At 44.5% G+C, this 23,047-nt stretch overlaps 1 protein-coding gene across 1 annotated transcript in view; it reads left to right on the top strand.

The window, feature by feature from the left end:
* HLTF (helicase like transcription factor) overlaps positions 1 to 23,047 on the top strand; it is a 178,774-nt gene that overhangs the window by 95,456 nt on the left and 60,271 nt on the right. Inside the window, exons 11-13 of the mRNA XM_069727608.1 lie at positions 13,753 to 13,823; positions 13,956 to 14,054; positions 20,743 to 20,837. Coding sequence (XP_069583709.1) covers positions 13,753 to 13,823; positions 13,956 to 14,054; positions 20,743 to 20,837 — 265 coding nt within the window. The remainder of the gene's footprint in view (positions 1 to 13,752; positions 13,824 to 13,955; positions 14,055 to 20,742; positions 20,838 to 23,047) is intronic.

Genomic DNA, 23,047 nt, shown 5'->3' with positions numbered 1-23,047 from the left:
GGATGGGTGGCCTAATAATCCCGGGAGATAACTGTTATTCCACAGTGGCATTTCAGCCACTATATCAACAAATTTGGTTATTTTTTTTATTTGACTCCATATTGATCTTGCCAACCGAAGCAAAGGAAGCAAACGGGGAACACCGACCCTCTCCATCTCCAAAAACCCCAGTGGACAATCGATCCTAGCAGAGTAAAGCAGATGACTCTCTGAATTAGGAAGAGGATTAGAATTATTGGGCATCCACTTATTTATCATTTTAACCTGCCCGGCTAGATAATATAAGTAGAAGTCTGGCAAAGCCGCTCCTCCCCCCCCGTCTCGGTCTCTGTAGAGTAGATAACCTAAGTTTAGGCCTACTTTTCCCCCATATAAAGGACGTGGTTAGGGAATTTAGAGTCGCAAAGAGGGATTTAGGTATTGGGACAGCACTATGTTGAAGGCAGTAGTTTAACTTGGGAAGCAGTATCATTTTGATCAAATTAATGCGGCCAGCCACAGAGAGAGGGAGTTTATCCCAAGTATTAAATTTAGATTTTACCAGATCAATTAATGGGTAAATGTTAAATTGTAAATCAAATCTACTATGTTGAGACATATGTATTCCTAGATATTTGAAATTAGAGACAATGGGTAACGCCGAGAGAGTCCCGAGACGCAACATTGGGACATGAGAAAGAGGCATCAGGGCAGACTTATCCCAATTTATATAAAGACCAGAGAATTTGCTAAATTTGTCTATAATTGTTATTACTTTTGGTAGCGTATCCTCTGTTTGATCCATAAATACCACCATATCATCAGCATAGAGGCCAATAATATCTACCCGATCTGCAATGCGTATCCCCTTGATGTCGCTGGAGGATCTCATCTGTATTGCCAGAGCCTCTATTGCCAATGCAAATAGAGCAGGGGAGAGAGGGCACCCCTGGCGAGTCCCTCTATGTAAAGAAAAAGGCTCGGATATTGAGCCATTCACTATCATACGCGCCCTAGGTTTCGTATATAATGTTCCTATCCCTTTCAGAAATCTGTCCCCAAAACCATACTTCCGCAAACATGCAAACAGAAAGGACCACTCGAGGGAGTCAAAAGCTTTGGCTGCATCCAGCGATGCCAATGCCCACTTATTATCTGGCTCCAAAGAGCTATATTGAATAACCGATTGGACCCGTCTAATATTGATGGAAGTACTTTTCCCAGGCATAAAGCCTGTTTGATCTGGGTGTTTGAGATCTAATATAATCGTATTCAGTCTGGTAGCCAGAATTTTAGTAAAAATCTTGTAATCTACGTTCACCAGGGATATAGGTCGGTACGATCCACAATCGAGAGGATCCTTCCCCTCTTTCCTGTGTACTATAATATTGGCATCATAAAACGTTTCAGGGACAGACTCTCCCCTCCATATTCCCCCGAGTACCTTCAATAGAAGTGGTGCCAACTTGTCCCTGTATTTCCTATATAGCTCAATGGGGAACCCATCAGGACCCGGGGCCTTCCCTGTAGCCATGTCCGCTATAGCCTGCTCCACTTCCTCCAAAGTAAACTCCGCATCCATAAAGGCCTGTTGGGATGGGCTCAACGAGGGAAACGTTATATCCGATAAATAATCCAAACATTCATTAATATCAAAACCGCTACCAGATTTATATAACAGATTATAATAATCGTGAAAATCTTGAAGTACCTCATCAGTAGAGGATACTGATGTACCATCAGGCATACGGATTTGTAATATTGTGTTGGATGTATTGTGTTGGCGTACTAAGAAAGCCAAGAGCGTACTGGCCTGGTTCCCCAGCTCAAAATAGGACTGGCGGGTAAAGAATAATTTACGTTTCGATTTAACGTCTATATGTTGGGCATATAATCTCTGGGAGGTGAGCCACTCAGCCCTGTTACTGCTGGTCTGATTTGCTATATATGTAGCCTCTGAATCCTTTAATCGTTGCTCCATCTCGTCATCCTCCCCCGCCGTCACCCTTTTAATGTAAGAGATTGTAGAGGACAAGCATCCCCTTAAATATGCCTTCAGAGTGTCCCAAAATAAACCAAGATTCTGGGGTTCTGGATGTGCTAAAATAAAACTATTTAATTGTTCGACTGTCCTGTCACTTGAATCTATCAATTTCAACCAGAAAGGGTTTAATTTCCAGGATCTATTGTTATTGGATTGACCATATTTAAGTTTAAGAATTACTGGACTGTGGTCCGAGATCCCCCTGTTACCATGTTCAATATTATCCACCTGCAGTGCCACGCCACTAGATCCAAATATATAATCTATACGAGATAAAGATTGTTTAGTGGATGAGTGGCAGGTATACCCTCTATCCTCTGGATGACTCATTCTCCACAAGTCCAATCAACCGCTGCCATCCATAAACAGCGCCAGCTGGGAGGGCGATTGAGGCAAAGACTCCCCGGATACTGTGTTATCCAACCTCACTCTGTCCTTAGAATGGTCCATTACTAGGTTGAAGTCACCCATGCAGATAACATTGGCATCTGGATATTTTAAGGAGAAACCCAATGCCATAGGGAGAACCGACATATTAGCAGGGGGAGGGTTATAAACACAAAGTATCACATATTCACATGAATTGAGAATTGCATGTACAAAAACAAAGCGGCCCTCCGGATCCCGCCGTGCCTCCCACCTAACCCCCCTGTGTATCAATAAGGAGACCCCTCTTGAGTAGCTAGTATGGAATGCATGGAGCGACCACTGTACCCATGGCTTTTGTATACATCGAACCGTATCCCTAGTCAGGTGTGTCTCCATCAATGCCACGACATGAGGATTGTGTTTTTTGATCTGTGAAAATACTTTAACTTTCTTCCGAGGAGTCTTAATACCCCGTATGTTCCAGGTCATACATATAATTTCAGATCCCATATTTATATAAAAAGAGAAAAATAATATATGTCAACAATATTATACGGGCGTGATCCAGAGACACCCCACAGAGCAAAAAAAAAATCAATATTGGCGGCAACCATATACATCAAACAGTCAGAACTAGTGCATAAACTCAAACCCAACATAACTTGAACAATAGAGGAGCATGCTTCCATACTCCCACAGTCAAATAGAAACGGGGATACCCTCACTGAATTCAGTGTCCGGTATTGTTGACTTCTTTCGCACCTATGTAAAGAGCTCTATTTATATTGCCATTTGATAAAGAACCCAAATTAGGAGTTTTTTTGGGCTTTGGACCCTCCGTGAGACCGCAACCATTCGGCCACTTCTGCTGGGTCTGTAAAAAATAAAGAGGATCCATCATGGACAATGCGGAGCCGGGCTGGATAGAGCATGGAATAAATTATATTCTTGTCTCGAAGTAGCTTTTTGACTTCCATAAATCGTGCCCGCTGTTTCTGGAGCTCCATGGAGAAATCCGGAAAAATCGATATGATGGTATTGTTGAGTTTAATGGGGCCCTTCTGCCTTGCCAAGCGAAGAATAGCATCTCTATCTCTGCAATTAAGGAGGCGTGCCAGAAACGGTCGAGGTGGAGTTCCAGGGGGCAGAGGTCTCGTTGGGACCCTATGGGCTCTTTCCACTGAGAATGTTGAGGAGAATCCATCTCCCAGGGTGGACTTAAGCCAGTCTTCCAGGAATTGCTCAGGCTGCTGACCCTCCGATCGCTCCGGGAGACCAATAATTCGAATATTATTGCGACGCAGTCTGTTTTCCAAATCATCCGCCTTTTGTTTCCATGCGTTTACGGAGCCAGCAGCTTTTGTCAGTTTAGCTTCCATGGGAGTAATAGTATCTTCTATATGTGACACTCTTGTTTCCACCTCCGAAATACGTCCTCTCATAGCTTGCATGTCATGTCGCAAACGACCCACCTCAGTATGCACATCCTCTATTTTTTCCGTAAGAGATGATCTAGTGAGGGAGATAGCCTGCATTAACTGCTCGGATGCTTGTTTAAGAGTCAGTTCGTCTTGTTCTCCCTCCTCGTTACTATCAGAAGGACGGCCCTTACGCTGGGTAAGTGCAGGATTATTTCTGAGAGTGCGCACATTGTCCGAGGAATCATCTCTGGCAAATTTCCTCAGTTTATCAGCCGCCCCTGCTCCCCTAGGGTGTTGCATGGTGGGCAAGCAGAGGAACTCCACAAAGTAATCCTGATTGTGATTGCAGATAAACCAAGCTCTAGCTTCAGGTCCTGTATAATATTATACTGTACGTCAAAGGGGGTCAGGGCTGGCAGACAGTAATAATGAGGGTCACAGGGTGGTTGTTCAGATGTTTACTCAGGCTCTATATAACTGAACGGGCTCTCAGTCCGCACACAGGGAGGTCAGCAGGAAGGGGGTTAATTCCCAGTTTTATGGTGCTGCTAAACGAAGCGGCTGTATGACAGGGGAGGCACAGGGCCCAATATTTCAGGGCACACACCGCACCACCCCCCCAGTTCCTTATTTGCGTGTTCTCCTTCCAAGCAGCACCGCAGGTATATGAGGCACTGCTCCCTTTGCTGTTAGGGAGCGTGCTATGCTAATGTCCGCCACTCCCGTGGGCACCGCTGTCCCCCTCAGGTCTCCCAACCTCCGTGCACAAGCACAGCTCTCACCGCTGCGATCCTGCTTCCGTTCGCCCCGACGAGAAGAGAGCCCGGCTTCAGCAGGAGACGGCGCCGCGTCCTGTGTCCTGGAGCGCGCGCACCGAAGATGGCCGCCACTGCACGTGGATCCTCTCTGCCTCTCTGTCCCTGCAGCTCCCGCCGCCTCAGATCACTACGGCAGCCGTCCGGAGGGCTCACAAGGTTCCTCTAAGTGTGGGGTCTCAGCCCCTGTCGGTTCTGTTTGCGGGGATGAGATATATGTGGCAGGATTGAATCAGGATGTATGGAGCTCTTACTCAGTGCGTCCTTCTTCTCCGGCTACATAGCCACGCCCCCCTTTCAGCTCCAATTTGTTTTATTTTACCAAGGGTAACAGGAGAAAATGGACCCCAAAAGTTGTTGTACAATTTGTCCTGAGTACGTTGATACCCCATATGTGGGGATAAACCACTGTTTGGGCGCATGGCAGAGCTCGGAAGGAAAGGAGCGCCATTTGACTTTTCAATGCAAAATTGACTGGAATTGAGATGGGACGCCATGTTGCGTTTGGAGAGCCCCTGATGTGCCTAAACATTGAAACCCCTCACAAGTGACACCATTTTGGAAAGTAGACCCCCTAAGGAACTTATCTAGATGTGTTTTGAGAGCTTTGAGCCCCCAAGTGTTTCACTACAGTTTATAACGCAGAGCCGTAAAAATAAAAATTCTTTTTTTTATTTCACAAAAATGATTTTTTTAGTCCCCAGTTTTGTATTTTCACAAGGGTAACAGGATAAATTGGACCCCAAAAGTTGTTGTCCAATTTGTCCTGAGTACGCTGATATCCCATATGTGGGGGGAAGCACTGTTTGGGTGCATGGCAGAGCTCGGAAGGGAAGGAGCGCCATTTGGAATACAGACTTAGATGGATTGGTCTGCAGGCGTCACGTTGCATTTGCAGAGCCCCTGATGTACCCAAACAGTAGAAACCCCCCACAAGTGACCCCATATTGGAAACTAGACCTCCCAAGGAACCTATCTAGATGTGTTGTGAGAACTTTGAACCCCCAAGTGTTTCACTGCAGTTTACAACGCAGAGCCGCGAAAATAAAAACATTTTTTATTTTTCCCACAAAAATGATTTTTAGCCCCCCACATTTTTATTTTCCCAAGGATAACAAGAGAACTTGGACCCCAAAAGTTGTTGTCCAATTTGTCCTGAGTACGCTGATACCCCATATGTTGTGGTAAACCCCTGTTTGGGCGCACCGGAGAGCTCGGAAGGGAAGGAGCACTGTTTTACTTTTTCAACGCAGAATTGGCTGGAATTGAGATCGGATGCCATGTCGCGTTTGGAGAGCCCCTGATGTGCCTGAACAGTGGAAACCCCCCAATTCTACCTGAAACCCTAACACACCCCTAACCCTAATCCCAACGGTAACCCTAACCACACCACTAACCCTGACACACCCCTAATTCTAATCCCAACCCTAATCCCAACCGTAAATATAATCCAAACCCTAACCCTAACATTAGCCCCAACCCTAACCCTAACTTTAGCCCCAACCCTAACTTTAGCCCCAACCCTAACCCTAACTTTAGCCCCAACCTTAACCCTAACTTTAGCCCCAACCTTAACCCTAACTTTAGCCCCAACCTTAACCCTAACTTTAGCCCCAACCTTAACCCTAACTTTAGCCCCAACCCTAACCCTAACGTTAGCTCCAACCCCAACCCTAGCCCCAACCCTAACCCTAGCCCCAACCCTAACCCGAGCCCTAGCCCTAACTTTAGCCCTGATGGGAAAATGGAAATAAATACATTTTTTTAATTTTATTATTTTTCCCTAACTAAGGGGGTGATGAAGGGAGTTTGATTTACTTTTATAGCGATTTTTATATCGGATTTTTATGATTGGCAGCCGTCACACACTAAAATACGCTTTTTTTATAGCAAAAAAGTTTTTGCGTCTCCACATTTTGAGACCTATAATTTTTCCATATTTTGGTCCACAGAGTCATGTGAGGTCTTGTTTTTTGCGGGACGAGTTGACGTTTTTATTGGTAACATTTTTGGGCACGTGACAGTTTTTGATCACTTTTTATTCCAATTTTTGTGAGGCAGAATGACCAAAAACCAGCTATTCATGAATTTCTTTTGGGGGAGGCGTTTATACCGTTCCGCGTTTGGTAAAGTGGATGAAGCAGTTTTATTCGTCGGGTCAGTACGATTACAGCGATACCTCATTTATATCATTTTTTTATGTTTTGGCGCTTTTATACGATAAAAGCTATTTTATAGAAAAAATAATTATTTTGGCATCGCTTTATTCTCAGGACTATAACTTTTTTATTTTTTTGCTTATTATGCTTTGTGGCGGCTCGTTTTTTGCGGGACAAGATGACGTTTTCAGCAGTATCATGGTTATTTATATCCGTCTTTTTGATCGCGTGTTATTTCACTTTTTGTTCGGCGGTATGATAATAAAGCGTTGTTTTTTGGCTCGTTTTTTTCTTTTTTCTTACGGTGTTCACTGAAGGGGTTAACTAGTGGGACAGTTTTATAGGTCGGGTCGTTACGGACGCGGCGATACTAAATATGTGTACATTTATTGTTTTTTTTGTTTGTTTTTTTAGATAAAGAAATGTATGTATGGGAATAATATTTTTTTATTTATTTAGTAATTTTTTTTTTTTTTTTTACCACTTGTGGAAATTTTTTTTTTTTACTTTGTCCCGGGGGGGGGACATCACAGATCGCCGATCTTACAGTTTTCACAGCACTCTGTAAGATCGGCGATCTCACTGACATCGCTGCAGGCTTACAGAGCTGCAGGCGACCCGGAAGTACTCCCTGCAGGACCCGGATGCAGCCCCGCGGCCATTTTGGATCCGGGGACTGCAGGGAGAAGACGCTCGGTACACGGTGAGTAGATCACCGTGTACCGATCGTCTCAGGGAAGCACGCAGGGAGCCCCCTCCCTGCGCGATGCTTCCCTGTACCGCCGGCACATCACGATCATGTTTGATCGCGGTGTGCCGGGGGTTAATGTGCCGGGAGCGGTCCGTGACCGCTCCTGGCACATAGTGCCGGATGTCAGCTGCGATAGTTGGCTGACACCCGGCCGCGCTCCCCCCGTGAGCGCAGCCGATCGCATATGACGTACTATCCCGTCACTGGGAATTAAGTCCCAGGTCACCTGGATGGGATAGTACGTCATATGGGATTAAGGGGTTAAGGGTACTTAAACCACAACGCCGCTTTGTAACAGCGCTGAGGTTTAAGGTTATAGCGCCCCCCAGCGTCGGAATTTCTCCGGGATATCATCTGCCAGGGGTAGCCAAGTCCCCAGAGAACATAAATTGGGTCGTTTTTTACTGACCCTGATGTTGCAGTAAATCAAATTCCCCTTTTTCACCCCTTTAGTTAGCGAAAAACAATAAAATTAAAAAATATATATTTATTTACATTTTACCATTTGGGTTAGGGTTGGGACTAAAGTTAGGGTTGGGGCTTACCGTAATTTAGTGTTGGGGCTAGAGTTGGTGTTAGGGTTTGTATTACGGTTAGAGTTGGGGTTAGGGTTAAGGTTGGGATTAGGGTTAGGGGTGTGTGCCCAAACAGTGATTTACCCCCACATATGGGGTATCGGCGTACTCGGGACAAATTGGACAACAACTTTTGTGCTCCAATTTCTCCTGTTACACTTGGGGAAAAAAAAACATTGCAGGCGAAAAGATCATTTTTGTGAAAAAATTATTATTTTTTTATTTTTACGGCTCTACATTATAAACTTCTGTGAAGCCCTTGGGGTTCAAAGTGCTCACCACCATCTAGATAAGTTCCTTAGGGGGTCTAGTTTCCAAAATGGTGTCACTTGGGGGGTTTCCACTGTTTAGGCACATCAGGGGCTCTCGAAACACGACATGGCGTCTGATCTTAATTCCAGCCAATTTTGCGTTGAAAAAGTAAAAACGGCGCTCCTTCCCTTCTGAGCTCTGCCATGCGCCCAAACAGTGGTTTATCTGCGTACTCAGGACAAATTGTACAACTTTTGGGGTCCAATTTCTTCTGTTACCCTTGGTAAAATAAAAAAAATTGGATCTTAAGTTAATTTTTTGTGAAAAAAAGTCAAATGTTCATTTAAAAAAAAAAATTCCTGTGAAGCACCTCAAGGGTTAATAAACTTCTTAACCCCTTAGCGACCGCCGATACGCCTTTTAACGGCGGCCGCTAAGGGTACTTAAACCACTGCGCCGTTAATTAACGGCGCTGTGGAAAAAGTAAATGGCGCCCCCCAGAGGCCGATTTTCTCCGGGGTCTCGGCTGCCGGGGGTAGCCGAGACCCCAGAGAACATGATTCGGGGGGATTTTAACCCACCCCGCATTTGCGATCGCCGGTAATTAACCGCTTACCGGCGATCGCAAAAAAAAAAAAAGCGATCTCTTTTTAATTTCTCTGTCCTCCGATGTGATCGCACATCGGAGGACAGAGAAAAGGGGTCCCAGGTGGCCCCCCCAATACTCGCCTAGCTCCCCCGATGCTCCTCGTGGCTCCCGGTGGGCGCCGCCATCTTAAAAATGGCGGGCGCATGCGCAGTGCGCCCGCCGGCCGGCCCCGCGAGAATCTTTGGGGTCTTGGCTGCCGGGGGTAGCCGAGACCCCAAAGAGCATGATCGGGGTCGGCTTTACCGACCCCTGTTTTGCGATCGCCGGTAATTAACTGTTTACCGGCGACCGCAAAAAAAAAAAAAAAAGTAAAGTGTAATTCTCTGTCCTCTGATGTGATGTTAGGGTTAGGGGTAAGGGTAGGGTCAGGGTTAGGGCTAGGGTTGGGGCTAAATTTAGGGTTAGGGTTGGGGCTAAATTTAGGGTTAGGGTTGGGGCTAAATTTAGGGTTAGGCTTCTTTCACACTTACGTCGGTACGGGGCCGTCGCAATGCGTCGGCCCGACATACCGACGCACGTTGTGAAAATTGTGCACAACGTGGGCAGCAGCTGTAGTTTTTCAACGCATCTGCTGCCCAATCTATGTCCTGGGGAGGAGGGGGCGGAGTTACGGCCACGCATGTGCGGTCAGAAATGGCGGATGCGACGTACAAAAAAACGTTTCATTGAACGTTTTTTTGTGCCGACGGTCGGCCAAAACACAAATGATCCAGTGCACGACGGACGCGACGTGTGGCCATCCGTCACGATCCGTCGGCAATACAAGTCTATGGGCAAAAAACGCATCCTGCGGGCACATTTGCAGGATCCGTTTCTTGTCCAAAACGACGGATTGCGACGGATGCCAAACGACGCAAGTGTGAAAGTAGCCTTAGGGCTAGGGTTAGGGTTGGGGCTAAAGTTAGGGCTAGGGTTGGGGCTAAAGTTAGGGTTAGAGCTGGGATTAGGGTTAGGGTTTGGATTAGGGTTGGTATTAGGGTTAGGGTTGGCATTAGGGTTACGCTTGGGATTAGGGTTAGGTTTGGGATTAGGGTTAAGGTTAGGGTTGTGATTAGGGGTGTATTGGGATTAGGGTTAGGTTTGAGGTTAGGGTTGAGATTAGGGTTGTGTTGGATTTAGGGTTTTGATTAGGGTTATGGTTAGGGTTGACATTAGGGTTGTTTTGGGGTAAGGGTTGGGATTATCGTTAGGGTTAGTGATTAGGATTATGGATCAGGTTGGGATTAGGGTTAGGGGTGTGTTGGGGTTAGGGTTGGAGCTAGAATTCGGGGGTTTCCACTGTTTAGGTACATCAGGGGGTCTCCAAACACGACAGCCAATTTTGCGCTCAAAAAGTCAAATGGTGCTCCCTCCCTTCTGAGCTCTGCCGTGCGCCCAAACAGTGGGTTACCCCCACATATGGGGCATCAGCGTACTCGGGATAAATTGGACAACAACTTCTGGTGTCCAATTTCTCTTGTTACCCTTGTGAAAATAAAAACTTGGGGGCTACAATATCTTTTTTGTGAAAAAAAAAATATTTTTTATTTTCACGACTGCATTCTAAACTTCTGTGAAGCACTTGGGCATTCAAAGTTCTCACCACACATCTAGATAAGTTCCTTGGGGGGTCTAGTTTCCAAAATGGGGTCACTTGTGGGGGGTTACTACAGTTTAGGTACATCAGGGGCTCTGCAATCGCAACATAATGCCCACAGACCATTCTATCAAAGTCTGCATTCCAAAAAGGCGCTCCTTCCTCTTCCGAGCTCTGTCTTGCGCCCAAACAGTGGTTTACCCCCACATATGGGGTACCAGCATACTCAGGACAAATTGGACAACAACTTTTGGGGTCCAATTTCTCCTGTTACCCTTGTGAAAATAAAAACTTGGGGGCTACAATATCTTTTTTGTGGAAAAAAAAAATATTTTTTATTTTCACGGCTCTGCATTATAAACTTCTGTGAAGCACTTGGGCATTCAAGGTTCTCACCACACATCTAGATAAGTTCCATGGGGGGTCTAGTTTCTAAAATGGGGTCACTTGTGGGGGATTTCTACTGTTTAGGCACATCAGGGGCTCTCCAAACGCGACATGGCGTCCGATCTCAATTCCAGCCAATTCTACATTGAAAAAGTAAAACGGCACTCTTTCTCTTCCAAGCTCTGCGGTGCGCCCAAACAGTGGTTTACCCCCACATATTGGGTATCGACGTACTCAGGAGAAATTGCACAACAACTTTAGTGGTCTAGTTTCTCCTGTTACCCTTGTGAAAATAAAAATTTGTGGGCAAAAATATCATTTTTGTAGAAAAAAATGCAATTTTTTTTTTCACGGCTCTACGTTATAAACTTCTGTGAAGCACTTGGGGGTTCAAAGTGCTCACCACACATCTAGATAAGTTCCTTAAGGGGTCTAGTTTCCAAAATGGTGTCACTTTTGGGGAGTTTCCACTGTTTAGGCACATCAGAGGCTCTCCAAACGTGACATGGCGTCCGATCTCAATTCCAGCCAATTCTGCATTGAAAAAGTCAAACGGCGCTCCTTCACTTCTAAGTTCTGCGGTGCGCCCAAAAAGTGGTTTACCCCCACAAATGGGGTATTGGCGTATTCAGGAGAAATTGCATAACAAAATTTATGGTTACATTTCTGTTTTTACACTTGTGAAAATAAAAAAAATGGTTCTGAATTAAGATGTTTGCAAAAAAAAGTTAAATGTTCATTTTTTCCTTCCACATTGTTTCAGTTCCTGTGAAGCACGTAAAGGGTTAATAAACTTCTTGAATGTGGTTTTGAGAACCTTGAGGGGTGTAGTTTTTAGAATGGTGTCACACTTCATTATTTTGTGTTATACAACACAAAATGGTGTTGTAAAAATGAGAAATTGCTGGTCAACTTTTAACCCTTATAACTCCCTAACAAAAAAAAATTTTGGTTCCAAAATTGTGCTGATGTAAAGTAGACATGTGGGAAATGTTATTTATTAACTATTTTTCGTGACATATCTCTCTGATTTAAGGGCATAAAAATACAAAGTTTGAAAATTGCAAAATTTTAAAAATTTTCGCCATATTTCCGTTTTTTCATAAATAATCGCAAGTAATATCGAAGAAATGTTACCACTAACATGAAGTACAATATGTCACGAAAAAACAATCTCAGAATCAGCGGGATCCGTTGAAGCGTTCCAGAGTTATAACCTCATAAAGTGACAGTGGTCAGAATTGCAAAAATTGGCCTGGTCATTAAGTACCAAATTGGCTCTGTCACTAAGGGGCTAAATGTGGTTTTGAGCACCTTCAGGGTAACAAATTTTAGAATTTTGTCACTTTTGGATATTTTCTATCATATAGACCCTTCAAAGTGACTTCAAATGTGATGTGGTCCCTAAAAATAAAATGGTGTTGTAAAAATGAGATATTGCTGTTTAACTTTTAACTCTTATAACTCCCTAACAAAAAAGTGACATATCTCTGTGATTTAAGGGCATGAAAACTCAAAGTTGGAAAATTGCGAAATTTTGAAATTGTTCGCCAAATTTCCTTAGTTTTTTTCACAAATAAAGGCAAGTCATATTAAAGAAATTTTACCATTATCATGAAGTACAATATGTCACGAGAAAACAGTTTCAGAATCACCGGGATCCGTTGAAGCGTTCCAGAGTTATTACCTCATAAAGGGACAGTGGTCAGAATTGTAAAAATTGGCCCGGTCATTAACATGCAAACCACCCTCGGGGTAAAGGGGTTAAAAAAATAAATTAACATTTTCAAAATGACGACCTAATGTTTTCAAATTTTGTGTAGTTTCTGTTGGTTCAAAATGCCCGCTATACTCCTGTATAAAATCTTTGAGGGCTGTAGTGTGCTGTTTATGCACATCAGGGGTTTTTCAAATACCACATGGTGTCCGCAATCTTTCAGCCAAATTTGAATTCCAGAATTCAAATGGTTTGCCTTCCCTTGAGCCCTGATGTTTGTCCAAACAGAAGTTTCTGACAACATGTGGGTTACCCGTGCAAATTTTGCCATACTATCCCTTGTAAAAGTGAAAAAACTAGGGTTAAACCAACATTTTAGCGGTAAAATTTACATTTTTTTTTTTCCATTTCATTCCACTTTGCTTTAATTCCTGTGTGGCACCTGAATGGTTAAAAAATTTCCTGACTTCTATTTGAAGTACTTGAGAGGAGCGGTTTTAAAAGTGGTATAACTTTTGTGGAGTTTCCAATATTTAGACCTCCCAAACTCCATTTAAATCATAATAGGTCGCTAAGGAAACAGGTTTTGTAAATTTCTTGAAAAAAAAAAAAAAAAGAAATTGCTGGTAAAGTTTCAACCCCTCTAACATCCTAACAAAATAAAATGTTAGAAAAATGATGCAGGTGTACAGTAGACATATGGTAAATATTATTTATTATTTTGTACAGCATGACTAACTGGTTTAAGGATATCAACATTGAAAGTTTGAAAATTCTGATGTTTTCCATTTGTTTGTGAAATTATCGACCTAAATTTACCACTTACCTAAAGTACAATGTGTCACGAAAAAACAGTCTCAAAATCACTGAGATCCGTTGAAGCGTTTGAGTTATTGGAACATAAAGGGACAGTGGCCAGAATTTAAAAAAATAAATAAAATTTGGTCTGGTCATTAAGGTTAAAATTGGCTCCATCACTAAGGGGTTAAGGCATTGCTAAATGTTTTTGTCATCCATCAGTTGTGACAGATTTATATTGAAGTTTTATGTTTTACAAGACAGAAACCCAGAAAAGCCAAGTGTGATTTCAACGAGTCTGAAGAAGAGTGGCTACCGCGAAAAACGAAATGTGAGTTTGACATAGACCCAACATGATAAATATGCTAATAACTAATTATTTAATTTTGTATGTGGTTTTTTTTTTTCCTTGTGTAGTGATACTGACTTAATTGTTCCATTTACTATCTTGTATTCTATTTAGCGTCTCCGGCCTGCAGTCTCGTTAATGATGATTTGTTCGCTATGGCTCTGTCTGGTGCATCTCCTGGGGTGAATAAAAAATCTAGGAAAAAAGCCAAAGGTTAGTATTTTAAGAGACAATGCATAGTGTGTGTTATTAACCTCTTAACACCTTCATGATATTGGATGTACTGATAGGTCCTATTTTGCATGCAGTTCCTGCAATTGGATGTACCGCTATGTCCTGATGTACTTGAGGCCCAAGAACCATGCCTAACGATCTGTCAGGTATTTTTTACGTAGTGTCCTGAAACAGGGCTTGGGCAGCTCTTTCGGGATATGTAACTTTTCTATACGTGGCCCCATTGTGTTCCTGTAGGCCCTGGAATATGTATAGTCTCGCTCCAGCAGGCTAAGCATATTCAAATTGCAAATGCATATTCACCCCTTCCCCTGCCCAGCCATCTGGGCCGGTGTCACTATTTTAGTCAGACTGCTGGATGCCCGAGGATCACATCACAATCCTCGGACTGGCATCTGCTTCAAGAGAACAATCGGCCAGTCCGAGGATTGTGATGCGATCCTTAGGTGAGTAACTCAGCAGTCTGACTGAATCAGTGACACCGGAGCAGAGGGGTGGGTGGGATTATGGGCAGGGGAAGGGGTGAATATCCACTTCACATTTACATGCGTGCCATCAAGTCAATTGTATGTAAATGCCAAATGAATATTCACCCCTTCCCCACCCATAATCCTGCCAACCCCTCCCGGCTAGTGTCACTGACTGGATGCAGTCAGACTGCTGAGTTACTCGCCCGATGATCGCATCGCAGTCCTCAGGCTGGCAATGCGCTCTCCTGACCTGAGTGTGACAGCATGTATGTCTATGCAGCTGCCATTCTCAGGTCAGGAGAGGCGATGGCCAGTCCGAGGATTGCGATGCGATCCTCAAGCATGTGTCAGTCTGACTGAATCAGTAACGCAGGGCGGAGGAGTGGTCGGGATTATTGGCGGGGGGAGGAGTGAATATTCTATGGCAATTTACATATGCTTTACTTGCCGGCCTGCAATTATACATTTTTTTTCAGGGCTTACAGTAACACAACAATAAAAGTTACATATCCAGAATGGGCTGCCCAAGCCTTATTTCAGGATACTATTTGTAAACTACCCAAAAATCACCTGACACATAGCAGCTGTAAGAGCCAGGGCCGCTGCCAGCATTTTGGGTAATTGCAGAGTGTGGAAGGTTGTTATGACACTTGGAGGTCGCACAGTGACCTCTGGGTTTGCCAGGCATAGAGTCATTGTGACACTGACGGGTCTAATAGTCTGCAGTGTACGCAGGGTATTAAAAAGTAATCAGACAAATGAAAGTTAAAGTCTCCTAAAGGGACGACGAAAAAGTTAAGAAAAATTGTAAAAATCTAAAGAAAAATCCTGACAAAATAAAGAACAAAAAATAAATTGATATGTGTGTAATTATAAAGTAATTGGTGTGTATATACATATACTATTTGCACACGTGTCCATGTGCGAATGATTAAGAACAAAAGTAAACACTAAATGGGATCACCTCCACAGTAATAATGCAGATTGCTTTCCAGTAGGTATCGCCGAACAAGGGATAAAGCCATGAAACTTGGTGTAACCCTCTTTTACTTTTATTGCATAAATCAATAGTACACATGAAAATAAGAAACTCTGATACGGTTCATCAGACAAATTTGCTTCTTTCTCTGCCAAAAATTGATCAGTCATGGGCAGCATGGTGGCTCAGTGGTTAGCACTGCAGCATTGGGGTCCTGGGTTCAAATCCCATCAGGGACAACATCTGCGCGGAGTTTGAATGTTCTCCCCGTGTTTGTGTGGATTTCCTCCGGGTAATCCAGCTTCTTCCCACACTCCAAAGAGATACAGATGGGGATCTGAGATTGTCAGCCCCATCGGGCACTGTGGAATACGATGGCGCTATAACAGCAATAACGTCAATATCTATTCCATGAAGCCTTTCCCATTATTGAGATAGGAGATGACCGCTGCTACTGATACAAGTCTACGTAAATGGTAGGAGGAGGAGCTAGCGGTAGAGCTCCTCCCCTTCTATCTAGATGGCAATTGCCATGGATACAATTCTATCTAGATAGAAGGGGAGGAGCTCTGCCTGTAGCTCCTCCCATCTACACAGAATCTCCTCCGTCGCACGTCCTATCTCAGTAATAGGAAAGTCTTCACTGAATACAGATTTTACCTCCAAAGTGAGAATTTTTTTGATAATTTTGACAGAGAATTTCTGTAATAAGATATATATTATAGAGTTTGTTATTTTTATGTCTAGTACTGATTTATGACATAAAAATTAAAACACTTGCGCTTTAACTTTTATTAAATAACTATAACATTACTACCCAAGTGCAAAAATGTTTTGATTAAATATTGTGTCTCTAATTAATCCAATTGTTTGGGTGCGAATGCGTGAGTCTCCTGATGAGTGGTGGTGATCAGAATCGTGGTATCTTCTGCTGGGCCACAATATCTAGAGAGCAGCTTGTGTTTTTTATGTTGTTTGCAGTCTAGTCTCTTCCTGGAGTTTTACTCAGGATTTCAATTACTTTAGGTGGTAATGTTATGGTTTATTAAAAAAATGTCCTAATAAAAGTTAAGTTTTGTGGATTTATCCCTTATTCAGTGAGTCCCTAATATCCGGGATAGAATTTCTGTTTTGTTGGAATGCAGGTTCTACAGTACACAGGTTTCAGTGTGATGATCAAGACTGTGAAATCTGTTAAGGTTAAAATCCTCCTTCCTAAATAAAGGACATTGATGTCCTGTAGTCGTTCACTGTGGGTGCAGGTGCGCCCCCCAGCCGGGACCTACACCTGATGCTGTACAGTTGATCTTCATGTGCAATAGTAGCAAACCTTATCTAAATCTGGTATTTGTAATTGTACTGACCCAAACATAAAGCGGTCTTCTCACTCATGCCACACAAATCGCAGCTTAAAAGAACAAATTGCTGCTGTTTTGTGATTATCGTAATCAGGAGTAATTGCGTAACACATTATGTGACCGTTTTCTCTCGACTACGCCAATACCCCATCATTGTCAATAATAGCAGAACCCTCCCACAAGTGACCCCATTTATAAATTACTCAATGAATTCTTCTTGTGATATAGCGGACGTTGACACCAAAAGTGTTTCACAAAATGTTATACCATGGGGCAGTGAAAAAAAAATTATTACATTTTTATCACTAAAACTTTGTTTTAGACCCAGATTTTACTTTTTCACAAGAAGAAATAGGTGAAATCAGACTACATAATTTGTTACACAATTTCTCCTATTTGCCTTTTAGAAAATTAACTGGACTGAGGCAACATCTTAGTGGAAAAACACAACATTTTTCTTTTTCACATTGAAATGTTATAAAATTCCATGAATTGCATTTGGATTCAAAATGCTCGCTACTCCTAGATGAATTCCTCAAGGAATATAGTTGGCAAAATTGTGTTGCTTGCGTGGTGTGGGGTTTACGGTTTTGGTACTTCAGGGACTCTCCTTATGCAACATGGTGTCTGCAATCTATTACAATAAGTTTTGTGCTCGAAAAGTCAAATCGCACTCCTTCTGTGGCTTGCCATGTGCTCTAATAGTCGCTTCCAACCTCAAGTGGTGGACTGACGGACTCAGGAGAAAATGGACAACACAACTTGTTATGCAATTTATCTTCTTAACCTTGTGAAATTGAGACATTTTTGGCTAAAACAACATTTTTGAGGAAAAATAAAAACTTAACATTTCAATTAAATGGCCCAATATTATAAAATTCTGTTGGACACCCAATGAGGTCAAGATGCTCATCACACCTCTGGCTTAGGGGTGTAGTTTTCAAAATGGGGTTACTTAAGGTGGGGGTTCTGCTTTTTGGTACTTCTCCAAAAGCTACATGGTGCCCGCAGTCTATTCCAGCTACATTTGTGCTCCCGAGCCCTGTCATCACTACCGAAAGTCGAGCGGGATGTTATGGGAAGTATAACAAGAAAACAGAAGTAGGGATTAGTTGTACAGGGTTTAACCCTTTCAAGACATCCGTCATACATGTACGGCGTATGTCACAAGCAGGTGTATGGAGCGGGCAGCGAGGCCACCCCAGGCCAGGCAGGTGATGGCTGTGTATTACAGCCAGGGCCTGCCACTAACAATCGTAGGTGGAGCAGTGCTGTCTGATATGGTATAACCGCATAGGATACCTGGGGACCGAGGTGGGGAACCTATGGAGGTGCCATGCTGCATATGGAGAGGCTGTGTGTGGCTCATGGTGCATATGGGGAGGCTGTGTGGGGCTCATGCTGCATATGGGGAGGCTATGTGGGGCTCATGCTGCATATGGGGAGGCTGTGTGCGGCTCATGCTGCATATGGGGAGACTGTGTGGGGCTCATGCTGCATATGGGGAGGCTGTGTGTGGCTCATGCTGCATATGGGGAGGCTGTGTGTGGCTCATGCTGCATATGGGGAGGCTGTGTGTGGCTCATGCTGCATATGGGGAGGCTGTGTGTGGCTCATGCTGCATATGGGGAGGCTGTGTGCGGCTCATTCTGCATATGGGGAGGCTGTGTGCAGCTCATGTTGCATATGGGGAGGCTGTGTGCGGCTCATGCTGCATATGGGGAGGCTGTGTGAGGCTCATGGTGCAAATGGGGAGGCTTTGTGGGGCTCATGCAGTATATGGGGAGGCTGTGTGCGGCTCATGCAGTATACGGGGAGGCCGTGTGGGGCTCATGCAGTATATGGGGAGGCTGTGTGCGGCTCATGCAGTATACGGGGAGGCCGTGTGGGGCTCACGCTGCATATGGGGAGGCCGTGTGGGGCTCATGCAGTATATGGGGAGGCCGTGTGGGGCTCACGCTGCATATGGGGAGGCTGTGTGGGGCTCATGCAGTATACGGGGAAGCCGTGTGGGGCTCACGCTGCATATGGGGAGGCCGTGTGGGCCTCATGCAGTATATGGGGAGGCCGTGTGGGGCTCATGCAGTATATGGGGAAACCGTGTGGAGCTCACGCTGCATATGGGGAGGCCGTGTGGGGCTCATGCAGTATATGGGGAGGCTGTGTGGGGCTCATGCAGTATATGGGGAAGCCGTGTGGAGCTCATGCTGCATATGGGGAGGCCGTGTGGGGCTCATGCAGTATATGGGGAGGCTGTGTGGGGCTCATGCAGTATATGGGGAGGCCGTGTGGGGCTCATGCAGTATATGGGGAGGCTGTGTGGGGCTCATGCAGTATATGGGGAGGCTGTGTGGGGCTCATGCAGTATATGGGGAGGCCGTGTGGGGCTCACGCTGCATATGGGGAGGCCGTGTGGGGCTCATGCAGTATATGGGGAGGCCGTGTGGGGCTCATGCAGTATATGGGGAGGCCGTGTGGGGCTCACGCTGCATATGGGGAGGCTGTGTGGGGCTCATGCAGTATACGGGGAGGCCGTGTGGGGCTCACGCTGCATATGGGGAGGCCGTGTGGGGCTCATGCAGTATATGGGGAGGCCGTGTGGGGCTCATGCAGTATATGGGGAAGCCGTGTGGAGCTCACGCTGCATATGGGGAGGCCGTGTGGGGCTCATGCAGTATATGGGGAGGCCGTGTGGGGCTCATGCAGTATATGGGGAGGCTGTGTGGGGCTCATGCAGTATATGGGGAGGCTGTGTGGGGCTCATGCAGTATATGGGGAGGCCGTGTGGGGCTCATGCAGTATATGGGGAGGCTGTGTGCGGCTCATACAGTATATGGGGAAGCCGTGTGGGGCTCATGCTGCATATGGGGAGGCTGTGTGGGGCTCATGCTGCATATGGGGAGGCTGTGTGGGGCTCATGCTGCATATGGGGAGGCCGTGTGGGGCTCACGCTGCATATGGGGAGGCTGTGTGGGGCTCATGCAGTATATGGGGAGGCCGTGTGTAGCTCACGCTGCATATGGGGAGGCTGTGTGGGGCTCATGCAGTATATGGGGAGGCTGTGTGGGGCTCATGCTGTATATGGGGAGGCCGTGTGGGGCTCATGCAGTATATGGGGAGGCCGTGTGTAGCTCACGCTGCATATGGGGAGGCTGTGTGGGGCTCATGCAGTATATGGGGAGGCTCTGTGGGGCTCATACTGTACATAGAGAGGCTGTGTGGGGGCTCTTACAGTATATAAGGGGCTGTGGGGGGACTCCTACAATGTACATAAGGGGCTGTACTCAGGTTCAAACGATATATAGGGGGATGTTGGCATACTTAATTCTGCTCAATATTAAGTGATACAATTAATATTAATATAATTATCTCTAATATAATTGCTGCAATATATTGATATTAATATTGAGTAGAATTAATTTTGGCCTGTTGGTTCGGCTCTCCACAACAGTCACGTTATCTCATGTGGCCAACCGGGAAAATTAATTGCCTGCCCCAGCTCTAGACAAACCTTCCATATGAGCGGCCTGTAACATCTCATGACTGACACGTGATAGATCTGTCCTCTCACCAATTGCTGCAATATGAAGCCTCGGCACAACACGTGCCTCCTCCGTTCTATAAAATCACATATTATTTCTTATGGTCATCTCCTTTGTGTTTCCTTCTTGATTTTTAGCACACAAGGTTGCTCATTTCTGCTAACCAACTTTTCTAAGAGTTCCCTTGCACTGTTATTCATTCTTCATGGTTCTATTATATGTTATACATAGATCTTGGCAATAAAATATAACCGTGTATATACCGTTATCAGAAAATATTTTTAATGTCATCAGTACTTACATTTTTTTTCCCTACAGATAAAACTACGTTGCAGAGTCCTTCCATGTGTGATGAAAACCTTCCGAGACCAACCCTGATTGTTTGTCCTCTATCAGTGATGAGTAACTGGATTGTATGCAGAATTTATTTATTTTTAATTTTTCTCCGTATATGAAAATTGTTAGTCTGTTTGGGTGTATTTACACTGAAAGATTATAGTCAATGAAGGTTCATAACGCTCGTTTTGTGATACTCTTTCTGTGTTCACAAAACACTCATCAGGTGTATTGATCCTTTGTGCAGTTTGGAACTGCCTAGAACCATGGCCGTCTACGTGCACTGAGAGATGGAAAACAGATCGCTCAGTGAACATCAATTTCTATGGTCTGCCTGTGTAAAGCTATCAAGTGACCACAGATCAGTAAGGGTATGTGTCCACGTTCCGGATTGCATCAGGATTTGGTCAGGATTTTATGCAGGTAAAATCTTGACCAAATCTGCACCTGAGGTCACTGGCAGGTCACCTGCGTTGTCCTTGCGTTGTTTCTGCAATGTAAGGACATGCTGCGTTCTTAAATGACGTGCCGCATATCCGTTTTCGTGGGTATGCCGCATGCGTCTTTTAATGCATAGTGGAGACGGGATTTCATGAAATCCCCTCCACTATGCTGTAACATCTGGACGCTGCGTGTTTGACGTTGCGGCTCAACGCAGCGTCAAACACGCAGCGTTTCCTGAACGTGGACACATACCCTAACAGTTTACCAGTCTGCGGTCATTTAGCACTGCCAAATGGTGTGTGTGAATGGATCCTTGCAATGTAGATCTATACCAGATGTGTGATTCATGTCTGATGTGGAAATCTGCATATATAATAAGTGTCTGTTCATTCTAGAATGTATTGTTTTAATACATTTTGTCAAAAAATATTGGAACCCCTTAAGGTAACATTATAGAAAGAGGTTCTGTCTGGATCATTCCCGATCTGTCAGAAGATATGATGATATTGTGAACAGAGCCTAAATATTTCACTTTAGGGGATTTTTCCTAATCTTTCACCAACATACATTGGGGGTATATGGAGTGAGCACACGGTGTGAGCCTGCCCCATACCCGGGAGATAATGTCTGTGACACACAGCCAGGACCTGCCTCTAACTGCCGCCCCCGGCTGGTAAATGCCGCTGTCAGCCTTTGACACTGGCGGCCCTGTGACTGGATGCATTGCTATTACACTTGGGGTCCTGATGAAGAGCCTGTGGTTGGGCTTCAAATGAGACCTTGATTTTTACTACATACAATAATACAGTGGTATCCCTCAAACAGCTCTCTCCTCCAAATACGAAAATGTTGTGCATCTTGGAAAATGGTGACAAATTTTTTGTTTTCTTTTACAAATTTTAGCTTTTGTTGTTTGTTTTTTTTCCTTAAAACCGCTAAAATAATAATAATTTTATAAAAAAAAACTGTACAATTTTGGTATTGCTGTAATCTGACTGATGAGGAGAATCATATTGGCAGGTCATTTTGCCAAATAATGTACACCATAAACATGTCAGAATTGTGTGTTTTTGTTTTTTCTTTCAATTTCATTGCTGTTGAAAATTTTTCCAGTACACTATGTGTTAATATGAATGGGGTCACTCCAAAGTACAAATCGTCCTGGGGAAAAAAAAAAATCCCTCACATATCTGTGGACAGAACAGTAAAATAAGTTATGATCTTTGAAAGAGAAGGGGAGGAAAAAAATGAAAATGCAAAAGCTGAAATTGTCCATATCGGGCAGGGGTAAGGCCACATTCACACGTTCCTTTTTGTCCCGCGGGTTTTCCCGCAGCGGATTTGATAAATCTGCAGGGCAAACCCGCTGCAGTTATCCCTGCAGAATTATCGCGGTTTGTCCTGCGGGTTCCGCTGCGGGATTTACCCCTACTATTGATGCTGCATATGCAGCAATATGCAGCATCAATAGTAATGTTAAAAATAATAAAATAATTATATACTTACCCTCTGACGTCCCGATCTCCTCGGCGCTGCAGGCGGCGGTCCGGTTCCAAAGATGCTGTGCGACCAGGACCTTCATGACGTCACGGTCATGTGACCGCGACGTCACCGCAGGTCCTGGTCGCATAGCAACCCTGAGACCGGACGGCCGCGTGCAGCGCTGAGACTTCAGAGGGTGAGTATATCATGATTTTTTTATTTTAATTCTTTTTTTTTTTTTACTCAAATATGGTTCCCGGGGCCTGGAGGAGAGTCTCCTCTCCTCCACCCCGGGTATAACCCGCACATTATCCGCTTACTTCCCGCATGGTGTGCACAGCCCCATGCGGTAAGTAAGCGG

The sequence above is a fragment of the Ranitomeya imitator genome, chromosome 5, assembly GCF_032444005.1.
Source record: "Ranitomeya imitator isolate aRanImi1 chromosome 5, aRanImi1.pri, whole genome shotgun sequence".
In the NCBI taxonomy this organism is placed as follows: domain Eukaryota; kingdom Metazoa; phylum Chordata; class Amphibia; order Anura; family Dendrobatidae; genus Ranitomeya; species Ranitomeya imitator.
The sequence above is the reverse complement of the archived record's forward strand: the minus strand, read 5'-3'. Positions and strand labels throughout refer to the sequence as shown.